General features: G+C 40.3%; 2 protein-coding genes and 1 long non-coding RNA gene across 18 annotated transcripts in view; 2 read left to right on the top strand and 1 right to left on the bottom strand.

The window, feature by feature from the left end:
- Nucleotides 1–8,573, top strand: part of LOC104140144 (uncharacterized) — a 29,242-nt gene extending 20,669 nt beyond the window's left edge. The window contains exons 4-5 of the long non-coding RNA XR_011140263.1: nucleotides 5,607–5,727; nucleotides 6,442–8,573. This is a non-coding gene — a long non-coding RNA (uncharacterized lncRNA). The remainder of the gene's footprint in view (nucleotides 1–5,606; nucleotides 5,728–6,441) is intronic.
- The window catches only part of RMND1 (required for meiotic nuclear division 1 homolog), a 24,379-nt gene extending 10,172 nt beyond the window's left edge, over nucleotides 1–14,207 (bottom strand). The window contains exons 1-6 of one of the 14 annotated variants that reach the window (XM_068938710.1): nucleotides 13,898–14,207; nucleotides 11,880–11,930; nucleotides 9,959–10,479; nucleotides 5,376–5,484; nucleotides 1,961–2,036; nucleotides 1,584–1,623 (exon numbers count right to left, since the gene is read on the bottom strand). In XM_068938710.1, coding sequence (XP_068794811.1) covers nucleotides 1,584–1,623; nucleotides 1,961–2,036; nucleotides 5,376–5,484; nucleotides 9,959–10,479; nucleotides 11,880–11,930; nucleotides 13,898–13,901 — 801 coding nt within the window. In that variant the 5' untranslated portion in view covers nucleotides 13,902–14,207. Of the gene's footprint in view, nucleotides 1–1,583; nucleotides 1,624–1,960; nucleotides 2,037–5,375; nucleotides 5,485–9,958; nucleotides 10,480–11,879; nucleotides 12,019–12,569; nucleotides 12,813–13,000; nucleotides 13,221–13,477; nucleotides 13,582–13,698; nucleotides 13,775–13,897 lie in introns of those variants that run through there. The other 13 variants (XM_068938712.1, XM_068938713.1, XM_068938718.1 and 10 more) reach the window with 13 other exon arrangements.
- Nucleotides 13,912–21,748, top strand: ARMT1 (acidic residue methyltransferase 1). 3 transcript variants are annotated; one of them, XM_068938725.1, is made up of 5 exons: nucleotides 13,912–14,015; nucleotides 15,112–15,217; nucleotides 15,758–15,999; nucleotides 17,453–17,618; nucleotides 18,658–21,748. In XM_068938725.1, exons 1-5 carry the CDS (start codon nucleotides 13,966–13,968, stop codon nucleotides 19,423–19,425), a joined length of 1,332 nt encoding a protein of 443 aa, XP_068794826.1. In that variant the 5' UTR covers nucleotides 13,912–13,965; the 3' UTR covers nucleotides 19,426–21,748. The 3 variants fall into 3 exon arrangements, with proteins under 3 accessions (XP_068794826.1, XP_068794827.1, XP_009667014.2); XM_068938726.1 differs by having other exon boundaries at nucleotides 13,927–14,002; XM_009668719.2 differs by lacking the exon at nucleotides 13,912–14,015 and adding an exon at nucleotides 14,319–14,466.

Below are 21,748 nucleotides of genomic sequence, written 5' to 3'. Positions count from 1 at the left end.
CTGCACATTCTATCAAGGGATCACTGTCTCCTCCACTGCATGTTTGGATCCACAAGAGGACATCATTTAATTAGCTGTATTTGCACTCATTACAACCTTCCTACAATAAAATGCTTTCAGTTTCTGTTCTACAGAACTGTTTTTTTCTTATTTTTAGTTTTGGTTCATTAGAATTTGTGCTTAAAGCTAGTCCTCTATTTGAGCAAGTTATTTTCAAGTTAAAATGTTGACTAGGATTTGGAAAAGCAGAAAAATCCAGCTTTCCTTTTTCTATTTATGAATAAAACTAACAAGGGAACAACTAAGCTTACTAGTTCTGACAAGAAGAATGTGATGTGGAAGTTTTCAAAGGTACTAAAGCATGTAAAAACATACAGCAAAATGACATTTTTCCAAGTATCCCAGCGGGTAAATGTACTCAACTCAAAAATCGGTGGCGTTCAGGCAGCTGTTTTTCTGTAATACCTGTGAATCAGTAGTGTTGTTATAGCCATAGCAGCTTAAGTGTGCTACAGGCAAGGTCTGGAGGGAGAGCTACTATTTTTTGTAGACCACCTGATAGAGTGAAGAAGGAAAAAACAACCACCACCACCACCACCACACAACAGGAAATCAGGAATAATTCAGGTCTGAAATATAAACAGCAAACTTGAATCGAGAAATTGTTCATGTCTGGAAACAACTGCTCTGTATTTTAATATATTTTAATGAAAATCTTTCTGTGAACCTCTGTGCATCTCAGCATCATCCGTCTAATCACCTATTAGTTTCATATATCCTGCATACAGACAAGACTGATAATTTGTATATATGCATCTAGCACTCAGTTTTATTTAACCACAAGAATAAAAAATTAAAAGTATTAATACATAAATATCTGTAAATAATTATAAATACATACATAAAAATAAATATGCCTGTAACATATCCTTTTGGTCAGCAAAACCACTGTATTATGCTAAGGGTTATATTGATTCTATGTCAACATATTTTAATCATTATACCAACCTATAAAAATAAACGTTCCTTTAGGAAAATTACTAACTGGCAGAAAAACCAAGCAAAAAAAAATGTTTGGCTTTTTCAGAGTTATTTAAATGTAACTTTTGAGTAGTTTTGACTTAAATGGCTCTGGAATCACCATTTTCTGCAAACTCATCTTCTGTTACATAAGTACTTTTCAAACAACCATTTTAAACTTTTGATTTCACAGGTTGATTTTTCTGATTTATTTCTTCAGTATGTACCGCTGCAAGGACTTTCTTTTTGTCAGTCTCACTAGATCAAGGTTTCAGATTTTTGGCCTTAGGTAGAAAATTTCATCCACTTTGAATGTTACGCATACATTTCCCTATTTTGTGCAGAAAGACAAATTTTAAAGATGACTTATCAGCAACCCACACACTTGAGGGCAGCAGCAGGCAAGCAGCTGCACTGATTAGGAGAAGAATTAGTCCTTTTCCTGCCTGAAGGAGAAAGAAGTTTTCCTCCCAGAAAAACCCAAGCATGCAGGGCTTTGTGGACCGACAAAACATCTGCTTAAGTAGTAGTAGAAGTATTAACACACAATTTGCTCTACTTACCGTTTTCTCTTCCACATTCCAAAACACAACAGCCCCTTCCCTGTGAATTCAAGGAAAAACTAATGTGAAATTACAGTATTTAAAAGTTGTTTTAATGCCATACTCAAATTGGACAGTGGCAATTCTTGTCACCGTGAATCAAGAAATGTGATACTGTTTATACGTAAACATAATAGTCACTTTTTAACGACACTAATGCGAAACATGAAAAAGCAAGTTATTTTTAATTAGTTAAATCATTTTGATTTTTAATGATTGGACAGTTATTCCTTGAGATTCATGAGGGAATATGATGCCATGATCTAGCAAGCTGCACTACTCCTTTCACAGGATTGATATTATAAAATAGTATGTTTCAGGCATGGTTTACAACTTACCTGAAAAAAAAAATCATGCCAGGATCGTCATCTTTTGCAGACTTTTCAGTGCCAATCACCAAAACATTTGCAGCATCTAGTTTAAAATAAACAAACAGGATTGAAGTTCTAAACACAGAACTATTTGGATTCCTAAAGATGATAGCTACAAACATATAAATCCAGTTCAGCAGTGATTTGGTAACACTTTCAAAGTCAGTCCTATATTTTATTTTTCTGATGGAAATGCTTGCCAGGAAACATCCACAATATAAAAAGTTCACTGGTTCTCCAAAGCTTCATACTCTCTGCATACTCAACTGCTATGTTAAACTTCACTGGAAACTTCTTCAAAATTATGAAACGTAGCATTTTTGAAAGACAAAAGACTCAAGGGAAAGCTGATGCAGGGCATAGTAAAAAACCAGGAACAGAACAGAGAATGTAGAACTGACGTGTAACGTGAGTGAACCAGGGAAGTCTGCCCACAGTTGCAAAGGAACTACCTTTCAAATCTGCTTGCACAGAAGACCAAAATCCTTCTCTTTTCTATATAGCAAGGAACTATTCTGCACTCAAATTTTGTTGACCTTGCTTTGACCGTCAGAAACATGAAAAAGTATATCCCCAAGACAGCGGAAAGTGCATCTGCATTTGCATTTTCCTTTGGATCTGGAACGTGTTTTTGAGACAAATCTTCCAATCTCCCCTGTTTACAGCACTTCGATTTGCATTGCACAACAGTGTCAGAGTGTACAAACTGGATTTCCTTCGCAAGAAATTAAAGTCAAGGATGAGCTCCAGAAGTGCACCTGAGATACTCCAACCACTAATGGGCATTCCATACAGAGAACCAAACTCAAGCTGCTGCAAGCAGAATGTCTGAAAATATACACGGTGTGGATGCTGGGTTCCGAAACAGTATTTTTCTATGGATGTGCTCCTATTGTACTTGCTAACATAAGACATAGCTATAAAAGTCCTGATGCGGTTATGCCAAAAAAGGTTCCTTCCCAGCATGACTCATCTTGTTTAAAGAACTAGTGGAAGCTAAACCAGCAAAAAACCCTATCCCTATTACAAAGCCAGACTCCGCAAAGAGGAATTTGCAAGGCCTAATGCACCAGCATTAAAACGTTCAATCCTTTTGCAGAAAGACCACAAATTAAAAGCCAAGGCATCAAATTCAGTCTGTGTACAAATTCCACTATTTGCTTTACTGTTCAAGCTGACAAAGAGAGAACAGGTAGACCACAAAGGCAGGAAGAGATGACTAAATACTGGAAACATTTTTGCTAATAACTGAATTGAGATCATACAGTTGTTTTCTATGAGCCCTTTAAAGACTTCTCCTTCACTTGCTATTCCAATTCAGAAAAATATGACTTGATTAATCACTAGAGCAAGTTCTGGGTGTGAAGTTGGAGTTCACCATGGAAGAAACATTTATCTGCGTCATCTCGCCTTCCAAATATCACTCATACTTCAATTGTATTTATCCACTCCAGCTAAAACATGTACAAATGGAAGTCAATTTGGTCCATTATAAATATGGGTACAGACTCTAAATTAAATGTTTCTAAAGATGTCAAAAAAAAAAAAGAATAATGCTTGGGAAGAATACTACAACAAATCTACACAAAAATTGTTAATTTACAATCCTATGTACTAATATTTTTTAATTTTTTAAGATACAGTGTTTGAGTTGGTAACCAACCGTTGCTACATCCCCATGCCAACAAGATATCAAATTTGCTGGCACAATCAAATATCCTTTCATCATTACTTCCTCCACACTTTAGACAAACAGAATATCTATTATAAAGAGTCAAAAATACACCATGAAGAATTGAAACAACTGGCAAGACTCACACTTCCAGCATAAAATACCAGCAACAACAGTATTTCCCCTATAATAATCCACAATCATGCTGGGCACTGCACAAAGCTCCTATCCTGAAACAGTGAAAGAAGCCAGTGTTGTTTCTAATACAAAGAAACTACCAAGGAACAGGAAGCCTATATTGTGTATCACCTTGCCTTTCCATGTTAATCTAAGCAAGATGACTCATAGTGTATCTTGGGTTAAAAAAAAAAAAAAAAACACACAAGACTCTGTTCTTACTTACGAGGTCACTTAGATTCACTGATCTCTCGTCCCCCTTCCATAATAGAAAATTAATAAGCTTCGCCAATGCACTCCCAGCACAGAACTATCAAACTTTATCTCATGTTTGCGAGGCAGCCAGAGAGTTGATAACCTCTTAGCTTCATATAGTCTCTTTCTTCAAAAAATACACATTCCCTTCTACTTCCAACACCACAGCTGTTCTAGTGCATAAGGTCTTTTAGACTGTCTAAAATTCCATTTGCTTTTCCTCTTGTCATATACTTCAGCTATTTCCAAGCCATACTTTCCCAAGGCTTCAGAGATGCTTTGTATGGAAACAGAGCCAATTATTTTGCTCATGCCCAGTTGAAAGGAAGTATTCAACAATTACTAGGCTATACTTGGTCCAATACAGAATATCAACTACATTCTCTCTACTGGAAATAAACACCTATACGTATACGTATTTTACATTTCACCTAGTTGGCATGATTGTCTCCTGCATGCCTCCCTCTTCTTTACAAATTAAGCCTAGGGGTACGCCATAACATATATCATGGCAAGAAAAAAAGGACAAATAGAAAAAGTATTAAAAAGGGTAACTTTACTAACAGTAAGCTGTTAGTCAGATGTCCTGCCAAAGTCTAGTTTCCAAATAAGACGACTTCAAAAATTTCTGTTTTCCACTACTTAGTATAAAAAAAAATAACAACAAACCCTATGCCCTAAAGACAAGAACATTTAGAAGTGGAAATACCATCTTAATTTTCTACCTTTCCCTTAACTAACCGCAAAATATTAGCAGATAATTCCAGAAATAAGATACAGAACAAGTGTTTCCCTACACTCTCAAACCATAGTGATTTTCATTAATAAAAATATGGGTATGGAAAGAGGGTGCAACACTTCAAATTATAAAATTGATTGACAGTTGAAGCACTCTGGTATCGTATTGCTAAAACACTAATGAAGAAAGTAGAAATTCCTTTTATTGGAATTTTTCAAAATTTAGTCTTAGAAATGCATGCAGGAAAAAATATCTCATTTTTCAATACTTTCAGCACAGATTTGATTTTGAGGAAAATTATCATAGGTTAACAGCCAGTGCTGGTTATAGCGCTAGTCTGGAAGGTTTGGGTTTATGGTGGTTTTTTTTTTTTTAAGCAAATGAGAATTTTAAATAAAACAATATTGTTTTTAGGAAGGATGACCTATCTCAGGGTAGTACCAAAATAAGAATACAAGAAGTTAAAGAAAATTATACACCTCACCCATATTTCACTTCCCAAGGTATAACAATGCTTTTAATATGTTTTAAAAATCTACCTCTAGGCAAACTTGTTATTTCAACATATCCATGTGAAGTCAGGTCATGACACAGATTACCGAGATGATATTCATCTGCTGTTGCAAAGGCAGTGCACTGCATCAGATTCTGTGCCAAAGGAATAAAGATTTGAGTTAGGGAAAGGCTGAAGCAAGGTGTTCATAAGACATTTCTTTGGCTCAAATTTATCAGAGTGATATTCTTCATTTATTCGCTCTTTTCTACCGTAGCATTGCCATGCTGTCCTTCCTCCCAGTGTACAGATACGACTGAGATCAGTTAGTACCTGTTAAGTGGGGAAGCAAACACATCCCAGTTTCACAGACGGAGACCAAACCAAGTGGTACTTAAGTAAGTTGCACCAAAAAACTTTGTGATAGAGTCATAAACTGAGCCCTTCTCTTCCTGAATATGAAGCAAATGCTCTAACAGTAGAGCTATAGTTGCTATGACTCTCCCTTCCTACAGCTTGTGACATACTCAGCTGACCACTGAAACCAACAGCAAGACACTCCCAATATCAGCTTAAAAGAACAACGTTCTAAAGATATATTGGGTTAAATGATCCCAGCTTCCTTAGTCAAGCATGAGCTCCAACTGCAAAGCATCATGTTCCTCTGAGCACAAAGCTTACTGCCCAGGTAACTCCTGGAATATAAACCATCCCAACACTGTAGCAGAGAAAGTCACAAGTCTTCCTGGCCAGTTGTATTTCCTGCAGATCTACAGCGTTGTCCTTTAATCTTGCACTGACAGTATGGTCTCAGTTGCAACCATAGCCAGATAGTATGCAATAGCCAGAGTTTGTCTCAATATTCCACAATATTAACTAAAATGCTATATTGAGACAAATAACTGGCACAATGTAAAAAGATGAGGGAAAATGATATTGTCACACACTCGCAACGAGAACTACTCATGCGTGGCAAAGAAACCAGAAAGTCATCTGTGTAAAGACTTTCTTGATCAAACAAGTTGCAATAAACTGATTTACAAATTCTACTACTCATTTTAAATACTTTTTTTGTTCTGATACTATGTATGTCCTATGGTAATGTTTTTCAGTACAACGTAATGGAAGATACCCAGAGAACAACGCTTTTCATTGTGGATCAGTCACTTCCCAGCTTTTTGTAACAAATACAAAATGGGCATGTAACGAACAACAAATGAACAAAAGAACTGTACTCATCGGCAAGCATTTATATCCACAGCACACTTCAACCTACAATGCAAATGAAATTCTCACAACACTCACATACCATCAAAGAGCTATGCTTGAAAAGGATTCCTGCTCTTGAGTGTGTGTGGCACCTACTATCAATGATGAGAGTGAGAGCCACATGTTTAAACTTTTTCTCTTAACCTCAGCATTCTGTGATCATTTCCACAGCTTTGCTTATTTATCATTTTGCTTCATAAACACTAACAGTTGCATTATACTGCTATTCTATTTTCTTACTTTTATGAGTCCAGGAATTTATAAGAAAATAAACTTTAAAACTAATTTACAATAGTCAGTGAGCAATTTTGTAGGCATTTTTCCATGACTGTTGTACAAGGCTGAGTTAACAGTGGAACTATATTTAGCAGAATAACAGTGTAATTCTATTTTCATTTCACTTGCTAGCATTACCTTTGCAAAACTGCATTATCACACTGTTTGCTTTATAAATCCATTCTCAGTCTCTAAATCACCAACACAAACTATATATTTGAGATTCTTCTAGAAGGCTCTGGTTATTAGAAGTACATGTGTTCTCCCATGGCCACTTCTGATAACCAATTCCCCCCCCCCCAAACCACTTTTTTTGTAAAGAGAGGGTGAACCATTGTCTTCCAGCTATCATCACACCCCCTAACACACCCCTACATGAGTACAGACTCGTGTAGCATAACTTAAACACCATAATTCTCCACTTTGCCTATCCCCTCCATCTTAAGGACACAGAAATTTTTGAGAAAGAAAACCTGCAGGATGAACTTAATCCTCACCATAGGAATCAGTCTTTATAGGACAGAGTAGCTACGACACTTTTAATTGTATTTCTCTTTTTTTTTTCCTTGTGCTACATGGCTACAGCTTTAAAAGTTAGCTCAGAGACTGTTTATGCCTTCAGACCTTAGGAGATTAACTAAACTGAGTAGTAGTACTAATCACTGAGGGACTGACTAAACCAATTAACCACTTTCAAGGAACTCCTCCATCTATCCTGAAAAACTGGTCTTACTACCGTTTACCATTGCTGGTGCTTGGCATTCTATCAGTAAACAACACATGAAGACCTGTACTGGGGGAAGGATGGGAGGCAGCTTATTCCTGGACTATACTGCAAAAGAAAGTTGTTAACTGTCAGGCCCTTCTGGACAGAAAACACGCGAGACTCTCAGGGTTCACGTAACAGAAAATCTTAAAGAGCGGTTCTACAGTTCGCGCCCGAAATGGCAGATTGTTACAAACTACTCTATTAAGGCAGCCTATGAGGCAAGAGGAGACAGCAGCCTGCTCTTAGCTAAGTGCAGTGACAACACAGCCTATGCTACTGAAGGGCTCTTGTTTGCCTCAAAGCACGTAGAGGGAGAGAAGATCAGCTTTTTCATGACACCAAGATTTAGAGAAAACACACAGCATGCTGAAAAAAATCAAAATTCTCCATTTGCTGTACTCGTATCAGTCATGTTGCAGAAATCAGCCGCATCTTTAGGTTAGTTCTCTGTACTATGTATCTACATGGAAATGCATTAACAGGTGTGTGGGGGGGAATCTTCCTCCAAAATATACTGCCAGCCTGTGGAGTCAAGGTGACAGCACGTCAGCATCCCTGTGGGTGGAGCTATCCATTAGACAGAAGCACAGAGGGTTTGTTCAAAAATAGCAAATTTTGTTGTTAGGTCTGAGTTTATGTGATTTCTAGCACAGCGCTGTGCAATGTGGAATCTTCCTCAGAAACTATATTATTATTTCAGTATTTCAAGCAGAGTTTTCTCTTTTTTCCCAATGGAAGAAAGTACAAATAGCTGTGCGTATTTTTTATATATCTATGTATATCTAGATCTATCTATATCTATAGATATATATGTATGAGAAAGCGTCCAAGAAACTATTAGCGTTCTATAGTGCTGTTCACAAGCCTCAAGAGTCCACAAAATTGTCACTTTGATTCACCCAAGAAATAAAAGAAGTAGCCTCTGAATATAACGTCATAGCACGAATAGCAAGCCTGAAACAGTATAAAGGGTTTTAGAACCAGTTCCTTCTACACTTTTTCTCTCTTCCAAGCAACAGGAAAATTAAATTGTGAACTAGAGTGTCTATAATGGAATCTTCATATTAAAGCATATTCCTGTTAATCATACAACATATTAAAAAGGAGCTTAGATCACTAGAAGGCAAGCATTAAAACTTTAGTTTCTGCGCTCGCATTCAGCAGAACATGTAACGTACGCGTTTTGCAATGCAGAAGTTATTTCTCAAAGTACAATACTTGTCTCCGTCTCAGCTACAGTACTATTTTACTAACAGTACCCTGGAACTCAGTAGTTACTAACTTGGAGAGAACAATGACACTCCTTCTGACACCAGGATTTTTCTTGGAGATCTAATATTCAAGGTATGCTTAATGACTGCCTTGGTTAGTATTCAAGGTCTGCAAAGAACTACCTTAAGGAGTAACAGCTACAAACGTGCACTGTTCCACTTATTTGTTCTGTATATCTGATTTTATCCAGAGTGTATGGATAACTTTATCCAAAGTTATCCAAGTTAGTGTGTACACCTAGGAGGCTGGAGATCAGCATACTATTTCTACATATAGAATAGTTTTCCTCAAGTAACACAGGCTACATCCATGCCTCGGTCTTCCCACTGACAGAACAGAAATAAATTCATACCTTTGGGAAATGTTTTAAGGCTTCAAATATTCAGTACTTTCAGATCTTCAGACAGATGTTACTATAAAATGTATTTTATCATTAACAGCAAAATAGAATTTACTTTGCTACAGTGTTGTTTCTCTATGGTTTGAAATGCTATGACTGTTTAAAAAAAGAGAAGAAAAAGCAGAGCCACGCTCAGGAACACAGCCTGAGCTTCCAAAACCTAATGTGAATATTCAGGATTTATACTATTTACTTTTATCTTTATTTCTGTTAAAAACAGACTGAAGGCTTAAAACTTTTTAAAACTGAACAAGCAGGGATGCCTAGGAAAAGTTAAATTATTCTGAAAACTAGATTTTATTTCTCAATATTAAACATGATTTAAGGCCACTAGGTCAAACTCTTTTTAATGTATTTCATGCCTTCCAGTTTTAGCAACCAGTTCTCTTCCCTCCACTTTTGTTACACAATTAGAAAATCTCCATTTTATTTTCAAAGTACCAGACACATTGGTTTCTAGTAAGTTAATTTCTGTTTACAGAGATCCATCCCCTTTGTGACCACATTAGAGTAAATACTGAAAACCACTCGCCAAATAAATATATTAATTTCATTAAAATGTTCTTCTAAACCCAATTCTGAATCTAAATTAAATCAATAAAGTTCCCTTAATGCTACGCAGACCACAAATTTTATACTTTACCTGCATATCAGACAGTAGTGGCTGGTTAGTTCTGGATGGCTGCTTGGTCCTTGGTGCCTTTGGTGGCCTCTTAACTGGCTGGACGCTGGGTTTTGGAATAATTTTACCAGTTGATACAACTGAGTAACATCTTGGCGATACGTCCTTTAGCTTTTTAATGTGCTCTTTATTGAGTTTGCAGTCCTCCGTCATCGCCGCACCAAAACCTTCCCAGGGTGGGAAAAAAGTCTCCCCATTGCGATAATATATGTTTTTTCCCAAAGCCAATACATTTCCTTGGAACAACTGCCAATTCTTGACTGGGACACACTGACTTGTCAAACAAGGGGTACCAGTTTTCAGAGCATACAAGTTCCAAATCTTGCCTGCTGTTCTGCGGGCTGTTCCATCAACTTCATTACTCAGTTTTAATGGTGGATGTCCAATTTTATTAAAGCTTTGGCATCGGCATACTTCTGCTAAAACACAGGAAGATCTAGTCAGAAGGCCCAGAAGTTTCAGTCTCATTGCTTCCCTCAGAACTGTGTGTAAAACAAACAAATAAAATCCTCCATCAACTCTTTGGAAAAAAATAGTATTATTTTCCCCTTATCTAGAAGGTGACCCATATTCCTTTGGCAAACATTACTGCTCCTGAACATGTAAGTAGTGATGGTTCTAAACAGCTTTTTCTCAATGCTATGTAAACAGTCTAATTAACATCAGTACATGTTATTGAACTGTGGGCTTGCAATACAGGATGAAAAAGTACAATTGGTTGCTGTGTCAATAAATAAGTGGGTACCTTTCCCCTCTGTTGCTCATTCTGTGTAGAACTCTGCACTCTGAATAAAACTGCTAATGAAACTACTCATGGACAACCACTCCTCTTAAAAAGACATTAGAATTTGTGAATCATTACTTTATAAATAGCAGAAATATGGAATTAGGTTACTATATGCTTGTATGGGAACATGTCCTACAGAATACACATACTGACCAACATCAGCTAAACTATTAGACTGTAAACAGCCCAGCACCAATTCAGCTCTGTTTGTGTATCACGAATAAAGTGAAAGTCAATTAAGTCAGGCTAAGGATCCTGCTATCGCATTATGGTCCAACAGGGACTGCAAGGCCTGCATGCAGATCTCTCTGTGCTGATAGAAACGTGACAGTACAATGGAATTACCAAAGCTGGAAAAAAAAAAGAACTATTATGGCAGAATAAGAGCAAGTCCTGAAACGTGCTTATGCTACAGTGTACGGGCTAATCAAATAATCTTTAAACATATTCACAGGCGGTAGATTGAACACCTCAGTGGGTGTGTTTTAGTTAGTGAAAAACTGTAGTGCCAAGTACCTGCTCCCACCTGTTTTTATTAAATAAGAACTTTTGCCTCATGACAGAATCCCTTTTCAACAAATAATTATTTACAAAAGAAAAAATTAAGAGAAATGTCTTAAGTAGCTAACTTTAAACAAAACTGTCAATTTGAGAATATTTTTCAAAAAACTGTACATAGGCATCTTCAATAGCATCCACTTAGCATAATACTTTAAACGGCCATTTTCTTGTGAGAACAAATCATTTCGTGCAGACTGCAACAAACCCTCAATTCTGACAGGAATCTCTCTAGATGCTATCACAATACAGACACAATTAAAAAAAAAACACTCTTGACACTATGGTTCGTAACAAGTGTATACTAATAACGGTGAGAGATGCTTACAACTGGAAAAAAAAAAAGACAATATCTCTAACCTAGAAAGTAACTGATGTTGGGCATAACTTTACATGCTCTTCCCTTGTAACTTTTTTGTCCAAGTTGTAAGCCTGTTATTTGTGTACTTAGTAAACTAAATATATCATTTTTATTTTAAACTTGTCCAGTATTTAAGAACTGACCGAGAAGGCTCTGTCCAGGACAGTGTACATTACCTTTTAAAGATGCTACCTCTGGGTAAGCAAGAATGCTGAAAATCTCAACACCTGCAACCCAAAACAGAATATGGATGTGTCAGTTTGGTAGATAGTCAAGAACTAAGACAAAGGGAGAAGTCTCTTCTAACGAAGCCAGCAGAAACAACTCACAGATGCCTGGTAAATACATACTTTCATAGCCAACAGAACCTTACGTCCAATCACAGCAACCCCACGGACGACTTTTTTAACTGGACAGGCTTAGATGAGTGGCAAGAAAATAGCGATCATGTTGCCTAAGATTTATCAAGAAGCCTTAATGCCAGATTATAGTAGCAAAGGCACCTAGCTATAAGGTATGTCCAGAAATAACCCAGAAATAACCAGGATCAACAGCTACCAGTACAAGCTAGCAGATTACGATTTTCTGAAGAGCAGAAACAAATCTGTACTAGGCCTTCCAACATCACTTTAATGTAAGATATACTTTATACATGTATATTGTCTTTCCAGAGGGAGCCCAAAATCACTCATGTAGAGTTAACAAAAGGTGAATCAAGCAAGGCAGTTCAGCTGAATGATAAGTCAGCTCTACCACTGTGGTACTATCAGGCCTAGTTTCCAACAAATCTTTTCAGCAATTCTACCATTTGTTTAACATGACCGCCCTGTAGAGTGCATAAAAAGGCCAGAACGCTTGTGCCTCACCAACGGCCGCTGCCGCCGTGGGCCAGACACGACCCCCCGCGACCCGGGCCTCTGAGCGCGAGGACAGGGAGAGGTACGGGGCGGGCGCCCCCGCCGTCGTGACACGGCATTACTGTCCGATAGCTGTGCCTACGATCAGGTTTAACCGCCCGCAGGCTTTTTCCAACCGTCACCGCGGGAGAAGGAAGCCGCTCCCCCTCCCCCCGCCATCCTTCGAGAAAAAACAACGGCCGGGGCGCCCCCTCCCCCCCGCACCGCCACCGGCCGACGCCCGCCTCCCATTGGCTGCATTCTGCGGGAGGCGGGAACAGGCCGGCACACAGCCAATCAGAAGGGAAGCGCGTCGCGCCTCCGCAGGAAGGGCAAAGCGGGCGCCGCCGCCCGCCCCCGCGGAACGGCTCTGCCGTGACCTCTGCGGGGCCGGGCGTTACCGGGCCTCGCCGCACGCCTGTCCTGGGCGCCGCGGTCCGCGCCCTCCCCCGACAAGGGCGCTGAGCGCTGACTGCCGCGGCGCGGTGGCGCAGCTGGGGGAGGGGGGAGCAAGGGAGCAGGCGAGTAACCTTCCTCCTCCGGGACGGGGCTCCCGAAGGCGGAGGAGGGGAGGACGAGGCAGTACGTTACCCCCTTTCCCCTCCCACGGACAGGGCGCTTTTCTCAGCCCTCCAATTACCCAGTCTCCCTCAGCGCTTAACCCTGGGGACCTCCCACTCGCGGCACGATCAGAAGCACAGACACCCCCCCCTTCCCCCCCCAGCGCACGTCCTCCTGCGGACGTTACAGCGAGGCCGGCGAGGGCGGCCCAGGCCCGAAACGGGCCCCATCGCCGCCTCCCCTCCTCTCCCCTCCCGCCCTGCCCACCCCCCGCCACAGCGGGGGCCCCGCGACCCTCCCCAAGGCGCAGGCCCCACTGCAGCTCTGCCGGCAGCCGAGCGCGCCACAGCGAACACCAGCCCTGGCAGGAGCGGGGCGGGCGAGGGCTGCCGCACCGCCGCCCCTCCCTTCCCCTCGCCTCCCCTCCCCTCCTCTCCCCGCTCCTTCCCTCCCCCTCCCGGCGCCGAGCGCGCCGCCCGCCGCTGCCGCCGCGGCGGGAGGGGCGCGGCGGCCGCCTGGAGCGCGGCGCAGCACTGACCTGGGGGAGGGGGCGAACCGCTCGCCGCCGCGCCGCGCGCGGCCCCGCCCACCGGCCGCCGAGCTCCGCCAGGGCGCGCGCCGCCCGCCAGGCCCCGCCCCGCCCTGGCGCCCGCACGTAGCCCGCGTCTCGCCTCCCCTCCCCCCGCCCTCTCCCCCGGGCCGCCCGCCGGCGCGCGCGGCGAGGACCGTTGACCTACCCATAACGTCCGGCTGCCTCGCCCTACTTCCGGGGGGCGGGCCCAGCAGCTCGGGCGGGAGGGGCAAGATGGCGGCGGCAGCGGCGCTACCGGACTCCCTCTCGGGCAGGTTTAAAGGGTCCGTCGGTGCCTGGCGCGCGCTCGTAATCGGTGGAGCGGTGAAGAAGGGCCAGAGGGACCGGCTGGTGCCCCCTGGCCGGAGAGCGGCCGCTTTCGGGCGCCGGGTCCCTCAGGCGGCCACTCGGCCTGGCGGCTAGCGCGGGCGGGGCCGGGGCGGGGCCGCCATGCCGCTCTCGGCCTACCCCGGGGCGGGGGCGGGCGCGTCTCGCCTCGCCTCGCCGCGGCGGGGCCGGCCCGGGCTCGGTCACCCCCCCCCCCGCCTCGGCCTGGGGCCGTCGCGCCAGGAGGCGGCGCTGTGGGTCCAGGGCGGTGCCCGTCCGTGGGGGCGCTGCGCTGCCGGCTCCGCGCTCGGCGCCGCCGACGCGGGACGAGCCGAGGCCGGCGGGCGTTTTCTCTCCTCGCCGCAGCTTGTTGTCGCTGTTGTCACTGACCGTTGGTGACTGCAATAGGTCTTGGAAGGATATAAGTTTTGGTTATATTCTTCCTAGGTTTCTTTGGGTTTACCGCTCAGTGCTGGGAAACTGTCCTGTTCTAGGTGTTGGAAGTTGGGCTTCGGCTCTAGCGAGAGAAATCCTTAAATAAATGCATTCTCTCTGATTTAGGTTAAAGCTCTCTGTAAGGTTGGTCATGCTTTGCTAATTGATCTTCTCAAAAGTAAATAGCCTCTAGGGGAAATGTAAATCAAGTATATGTTGGAGAGCAAGTGGCACAAATTTTTTGTTGTTAAAGTTGGTTAGTTATATATAAGATGTAACTAAATTGTAAACCATTCTCTGTGATTATAAATTTAAATTTCTTTGACTTTACCTCTGGGTAACTGAGCAATTAGAGATGGCATTTTTGTGTGGAATTCATTTAAATTTTTGTGCTTTTACTTGGGCCAACCTGTTAGCATTTCACTCTCTGAAAAGACAAATTTCTCTTCTTTTCCTTCAAAAGTATACCTGAGAGCTTGACCAGTTTTTTTTTTGTGTGTGTGTGTGTATTGCTGTAAAGGCAGTGGAACTTACTTTTCGGAGCTTGTATTTGTTTAAACAAAAAGGGTATTTCACTGCTTGTTCTCAGTAATAGAATTTTGATCCTTTCCTTTTTAGATCTTTTGCATATTTTACAATTAAGGACAGACTACCTCAAATCCTCACAAGAGTTATTGATACTCTGCATCGACATAAAAATGAATTCTTTGAAGAACATGGTGAGGTAAGAATAAGGTCTCTCTTTACGTCGTTATACACTGAGCATTTTTTGTAATCCCTGAGATCCTTTCTCTTTGTTGTTACTGGTTTCTTTCTATTGTTGTTACTTAGCTTTCTTAATCTCTTTGTTGGTCTTTTTCTTGGTCATCTCTTTCTTGTAGCTCTCTCTCATGCGTTTCTTAACTCTCCTTTCTGTTTAATGTTTTTCTGTCTTTCTGTTCTTCAGCTGCCTCAGTTTCTCCTTTGTTTTGATGCTATGTCTAATATACTTTAGCATCTTCTGAAGATGGTAGTGCTTCATGTTGCTCTTGAAAAAAAGAGCAAAAAGGCTAATCTAAAAAGAAGTCCAATATTTGACTCATTTTAGGATGTATTAGGTGTAAAATGGGGCTTAACAGAAGGATTTTGATGGTAGAGAGATTTGTTTTTTCTACGACACGTGTGCTGTTAAAGATTATCACTTATTACTCTTCTGAAAAGTTGATCTGTGGCGCCATAGGAATGAATATTCAGAATAGGAACTTTTGTTCTCCACTTATTTCAGAAGGGTGTTGAAGCAGAGAAGAGAGCTATATCCTTCCTCTCTAAATTACGGAATGAAGTGCAAACAGACAAGCCAGTGACCCCTTTAGAAGATGAGCTGCCTGATACTGCGCTGTGGAACCAATACCTGGACTATCAACGAAATCTATCAAATGGAAATGGAGAACCAAGCTGGTTTCAGGCCCCTTGGTTATATGTAGAGTGTTATATGTATCGGAGAATCCATGCAGCATTAGCACAAAAGTAAGTGCTAGCTCAATGTTACTACTTTCTAAAACGCTGTTCTTCTCAGTTTCCTTTTTAGGAGAAAGGAAGACAGCTGAGGAGTAAGTTAAAAGAAAAAGCTTAAGTGTTTACCACGTTCCTTTTCTCTTGCCTCTCACTCCAAATCCAAAGCTAGCACTTTCCTGTCTTCCATGCAGCAGATTTTAAATTTGTTTTTTTCTGCTCTGGTTTCTGTGACTTGCTCTATACCAAAGCTCTAAATCTTGCTTCCATTTACCTTGCAAACAAATGTGTATTGAGATCTGAAAGTTACTTAATATTTCTAAAAGGTTTATGAGTCTAGAATTAGCCTAAAATGTAGAATGGGAGAGCCACTGATCTGCTGGGCCTTTCAACTCGTTTTGCTGCTAAAAAGCTGAAGAGTTTCTGAGAGCCGTTTCTGATGGCAGTAGACCAAGCTTAAGCAGCCCCTGTTTTTCATTCTACAGCATCTTCTTAGTTACAGCAGTATTTTCAGGCCATGTGTTGCATCAAACTTCGGGAGCTGATCCTTGTTGCAAATAACTTGGCAGGAAGAATTGATTGTGCTGGGGCTGTGGAGAAGTGCCAGTACCATGTAATGGGGCATGAATGAGCATTTTAAGGCCCCACTGCTGCCAAAAAAACAGTTCAAGCTTCATGCATAGTGCTGTGCCGTTAGTATTACAGGGATAGAAGCGTAGCAATGGGACTTTGTTTCAGCTTCCGTAATTTCAGCTCTTTCAGGAAAAAATTTAAAATGTGAGATGGATCTTCTGGGTTGCACTTCAGAAATTGAACTGATGCTTTTCATTAGTAAGTTTTAAGTTTCTCTGTCATTTAGCTGCTCTTAAGCATACGCTTAGAGGAAGGTTCACTGAATCATTTGTCAAAAGGCGTAAGTACAAATATGTCTCTTGTTATATATAAAACATAAACACTTTTCCATCTTAAGAACTAAATTATTTTGTCTTCTCTGTCACGTTATTTTTCCAAAGTCTACTGTAAGAGGCTTTGATATGGAAAATATACTTCTGTAACCGCAAATGCGATTAAAAACCGCAAATGCGATTAAAATTGGGCCACCTATTCACTGCATTTGTTCACTTGTATGTTACAGTTTTAATCCTTTTTTAAATGAGGAATGGAGTTCAAAAATTGCTTGTATATGTGCAGTTCTCAAAATCGCCGCGACTAGAACAGCTGGTCACTTTCAGAATGTATTGCTAATAAGATAAAGACGTCCAGTTTATTGCTTGTATCAATAAGGTATGATGTCGGGCTGTTTTTGGAGTTGTATAAGAATCTACTCTAGTCAGAGGTGGAAAGGCTAGGATCCCTAATACTACATAGTAAAAGCTGAGCTCCAAGCTTATATTTTCGTGGGTATTTCATATGCTGTCAATAAAAATGTGGGAAGTATGTTAATAAATTTGTTCCCTTTTATTTTTAGCCCACCTATTGACCACTTTGACGTATTTAAGGAAGCAAAAGCTCAAAATTTCTTTGAATCCCAACAGGCTGTTATTGCCTTATGCACTTACTTTCAGGAACTTCTTAAGAATATCAAGGATCTCAATGAAAAGCAACTGCAGGAGGAACTTTTTAAGCTACTGCAGGTAAACTAGTAATGCTTAACACAAGATTATAAAGCAAACAAACAAAACAACAACAATAAAACTCTCTTCTGTAGCAAACAAAAACTTTGAGGTTATAGAGATTTAAAACTTTATATGGAAATAAAATCTAGTTCTCCTTCTTGTAAAAATACTATGAAATCCTGACAGCTGTACTGTGTTGTTACTCCGGAAATATTTAAGCTTTGATTGCTTGTATGAAGTTTGACGTTTTCATTATGCTGCTGGTCTTTATTGCATATTTGAAAAGCCGTCTTTCTCTCAAAAGCAATATCTCCAAAGCGTTTAAGTCAAGTTCAAGATGGCCTTCGTCCAACTATAACATTTTAAAATGGTTCATTTTACTAATACTTTAAAAAATTTTTATAGAGTTCTTTTTTTTGGAAAAAAGTTAGAAGCCAGTCTGTGTTGAAAGAGGTTTAAAGGGTTTTTATAACTTCATTACTCTTGAAAATAATGCCTTTGGATAGAGTATGAAATATCATAGGATTACAAATGAATCCATTAGCTGGCAGCAATACACACCTAGTTATTTGATAAATCTTTATAAAGACCTCATTGGTGTATCTTTAAACTATTTTTATTTTTCATGAATTTATACTTAAAATATAGTTCTTTCTCAGCTCAAGATAATACGTAATTTAACCTGCTGTTGTTATTCCTTTTTCTGTATTCCCACTGAGTTTTCCGCAATTACAGTCTGCAAAATACATTTTCTTAATACTGTGATCAGGATGTTTATGTTAATCTGAATGTTCCAACTTTGTCACTCCTGATGCACATTTCTGATGTCTACATAAATACGGAGCATTGTTTGGTTTCTTCCAAGAGATCTTCCCTGTTTTAAGGTTGCTGTGCAAGAGGCTGAGTTTTATTAAAGCTTGAAGGCTCTGACTCTACGTTTTCCTCCAAGTCCCGAAAGTAAAAACAAAAAAATCTTTAGTGTGTGTAACGTTTAGAATGTAACTACAATGAGGCTTAGCAAATGTTTTTGTGTTTTTTTTTTTTCCCCTCTTTCTAGGTGACGTTGTGGGGAAATAAGTGTGACCTTTCCTTTTCAGCTGGTGAAGACAGCTCTCAGAAATCTAGTCCTTTACAATCCCTGGAAGACCTGACACCTTACATCTTAGTGAATGATATGGAAAAACTTTGGTCATTGCTTATAAATGCCAAAAAAAACCCTACAGATAATTCTATTGTTAGAGTTGACATAATCCTGGATAATGCTGGATTTGAACTTGTAACTGATCTCGTATTGGCTGACTTCCTGTTATCATCAAAGCTAGCTGATGAAATTTATTTCCATGGAAAAAGTATTCCATGGTATGTGTCCGATACCACCAAGCATGATTTTAACTGGACTATTAAACAACTGCAGTCAGCTAATCACATGTGGATGTCTAGATGTGGGATAAACTGGGAGGGCAATTTGAAAAAGGGAGTTTGGGTCTACCATGATCACATGTTTTGGACTTTGCCACATGAATTTTCTAGTATGGCTAAAGTTGCTCCTGATTTGTATGCTGATTTACAGAAGTCAAACTTGCTTCTTTTTAAAGGTGATCTAAACTATAGAAAATTAACAGGCGATAGAAAATGGGAATATACTGTTCCATTTTATCAAGCCTTGAACAAGTTTCATCCTGCACCCCTCTGTAGTGTGAGAACACTGAAGTCTGACACTCAGGTTGGCCTAAAACCTGGACAAGGTGAAAAAATTCAGGCTTCTGAACCTGAATGGATGATAAAGGGAAAATACTGTATAGTCCAATTTGATGCTGTTATATGACTCCAGTTAATATGGTTCCTGATATTCTGATAGATTGTCCGATTACTCTGTTCCATGCTTGACTTCAGCCAAGACTCATTTTTTTTTGCTTGCACTTTTTTTCCCCAGGTTGGTGGTTGTTATGGTTCCATAGAAGATACTGATGTTGTGCAAAAGTTTACAAACTGTCTTTGTATATATAAGATATATTAAAATGCAGGTTGATTTATTTTCCTGATGTCCAATGTCAACAGAATATGTTTAAGATGTATATTTAGTTGTCTGTAATTTTTTTTTCCCCCTCATCAGTGGGTAAAAGAGTTTATGCCTAAAATTGGTGAAAAACCTGCTTCAGAAACCACTTCCTCAACCACACCTTAGCATGCATTTATTTCTGCATAACTTGTGCTTCACATGCCATGCATTGCATGAAAGTTAATATTTTGGGAAATGCACAAATTCTTTGCAGCCTATTGCGGGAATTCATGAACGAAATTTAAATTTGAATTTTAAAATACAAGAGAATGGCCAGTTTTCTTGCAGGAGGGTAGTTGTCCCGTCTGGCATGAAGATCAGACCTGGAAGCGGGGGAAAGGACAATCTGTTCTGAAGAGCGTGGAAGGTATTGCTAAGACCCTTTACAAAAAGAATCAGTTACTTTGCTAGGTAATATTTTAGATTTAATGCAGACTTGTCTTAAGTTGGGGGGCTGTCCAGCAGTATTTGTCGTTCAAGGATTGCCTGCATCTTTGCATTGTGAGAATTTTCTGTACTTGTAAAAGTTAAGTTAAGAAGGGTGCCAAGCATAATTTTCCTTGGGTGAAATACAGCCCCAGCTGCACTGGGAAGTACGTGCTGGTGAAGCACCTGCCGTACTGGTTGCTGTTAGTTGGAATTGCTAGGTCCATGTTTCCTCCTGTCTACCATGGTCTCAAATCACCTCACTCAATTTCAAGAAAAACTTACTGGTATTTTAGTGATTCTCACAGTGAAGTGAAGGTGGAATATAATTATCTGTTTTTAAAAGAAGAATTAAAAACAGATTCTGACATGGCTTAACATATTTCCATAATTTGAAATAGTGTCTTTGATAGGGGGACTGTTCTGATGCCAGTGATAACTGCAGGTTTGTTAGAGGACGTTGGCAAACTTCCCTATAGATGCTGTTTGATCAGAATATGCTTCTGTCTAGAGCTGCTAGAATGAGCAGAAATTCCTTTGTGGTTGTGCCTGGTGGCCAAGGCTGTTGTGTTACAGAGAACAGGAATAGACAGTAAAGAGACTTCCTTTTCCATTCCACACACACACACAATGAAGAGAACACTACAGTAGCCTTATTTGAATACATGCTGCAAGTGAAGAAAGAGGTGCTATGACAAGCTAACTAGAATGATTGATGGAGGTAGGATTAAAAAAGACTTTTGCACTTACGTTTAACCTAAGACAAGGGTAAACTTTGGCAGGCCTGAAGAAGCGAGAGAAGGAAGACTGGGCAGTGGTTTGTAGCTATTAGACTTCACTGTATTCCAGGCTTGGGGTGGAGGGGGCGTGGCTGTAGTCCCCTTCCAATCAGTGAAATCAGTAGCAAAATGTCTCCCCTCTCGTACTGGTGGAGAGAATAAGCAGCTTGATCCTTGAAGAATAGATTTGCCTCTTGCAGAATCCTTACAGATGGTGAGGAACTTGCCATCACCAGTTGTTGATCTGTCTCTATATGTACCCAGGTTGCTTCCAAGGACTGACTTCTAGGAATTCATAGTGCAGATAAGTGAAAGCTTATATTCCAAAGTCATGTTAAGTAAAATCCTACAAAGTCCTATGTTACTTAACGAATATGTCAGCATGTGTTCAACATTGATTGAATCTTCTAATTGGAGATTGTTGCATTAATGTTTGTGAGGAAGTATTATAATGCCTCCATGGGTACCATAAGATAAGTAATTCTTTAGGTTAGCCTTTGAATGGTAATGTAAGACTGATGTCTTGCTGAAATGTCATGCTCAAAAAAGAAGAAACTGAGTTAGTTCCATTCTCCAGTTTATTAAGTCAGCACTTCTCATCTTTTGTTCTAGCAAAGAAAAGTTTGTACGGTAACAGATGATGTAACTGTAATTACATTAGGAATGCACAGCTTTAACCTCCAAATATTGAATTGCTTGATTTTTTTGTAGCTGTAACTTCCAAGTGTCATCTATAGACATAACTGAACATGAAGCATGCTTTTCTGTTATGTTGCTTGGCTATGTTTTCTTAAAATTTGGATTGCTGGATGGAAAAGAAATGGGATTGAAATGGTAGTGTTACATTATCCCATGCCACAAATAAATAGTGAAGGTTACATTAA

Source organism: Struthio camelus, chromosome 3, assembly GCF_040807025.1.
Source record: "Struthio camelus isolate bStrCam1 chromosome 3, bStrCam1.hap1, whole genome shotgun sequence".
In the NCBI taxonomy this organism is placed as follows: Eukaryota; Metazoa; Chordata; class Aves; order Struthioniformes; family Struthionidae; genus Struthio; species Struthio camelus.
Note: the sequence above shows the minus strand (reverse complement) of the source record. Positions and strands in the feature narration are given on the sequence as shown.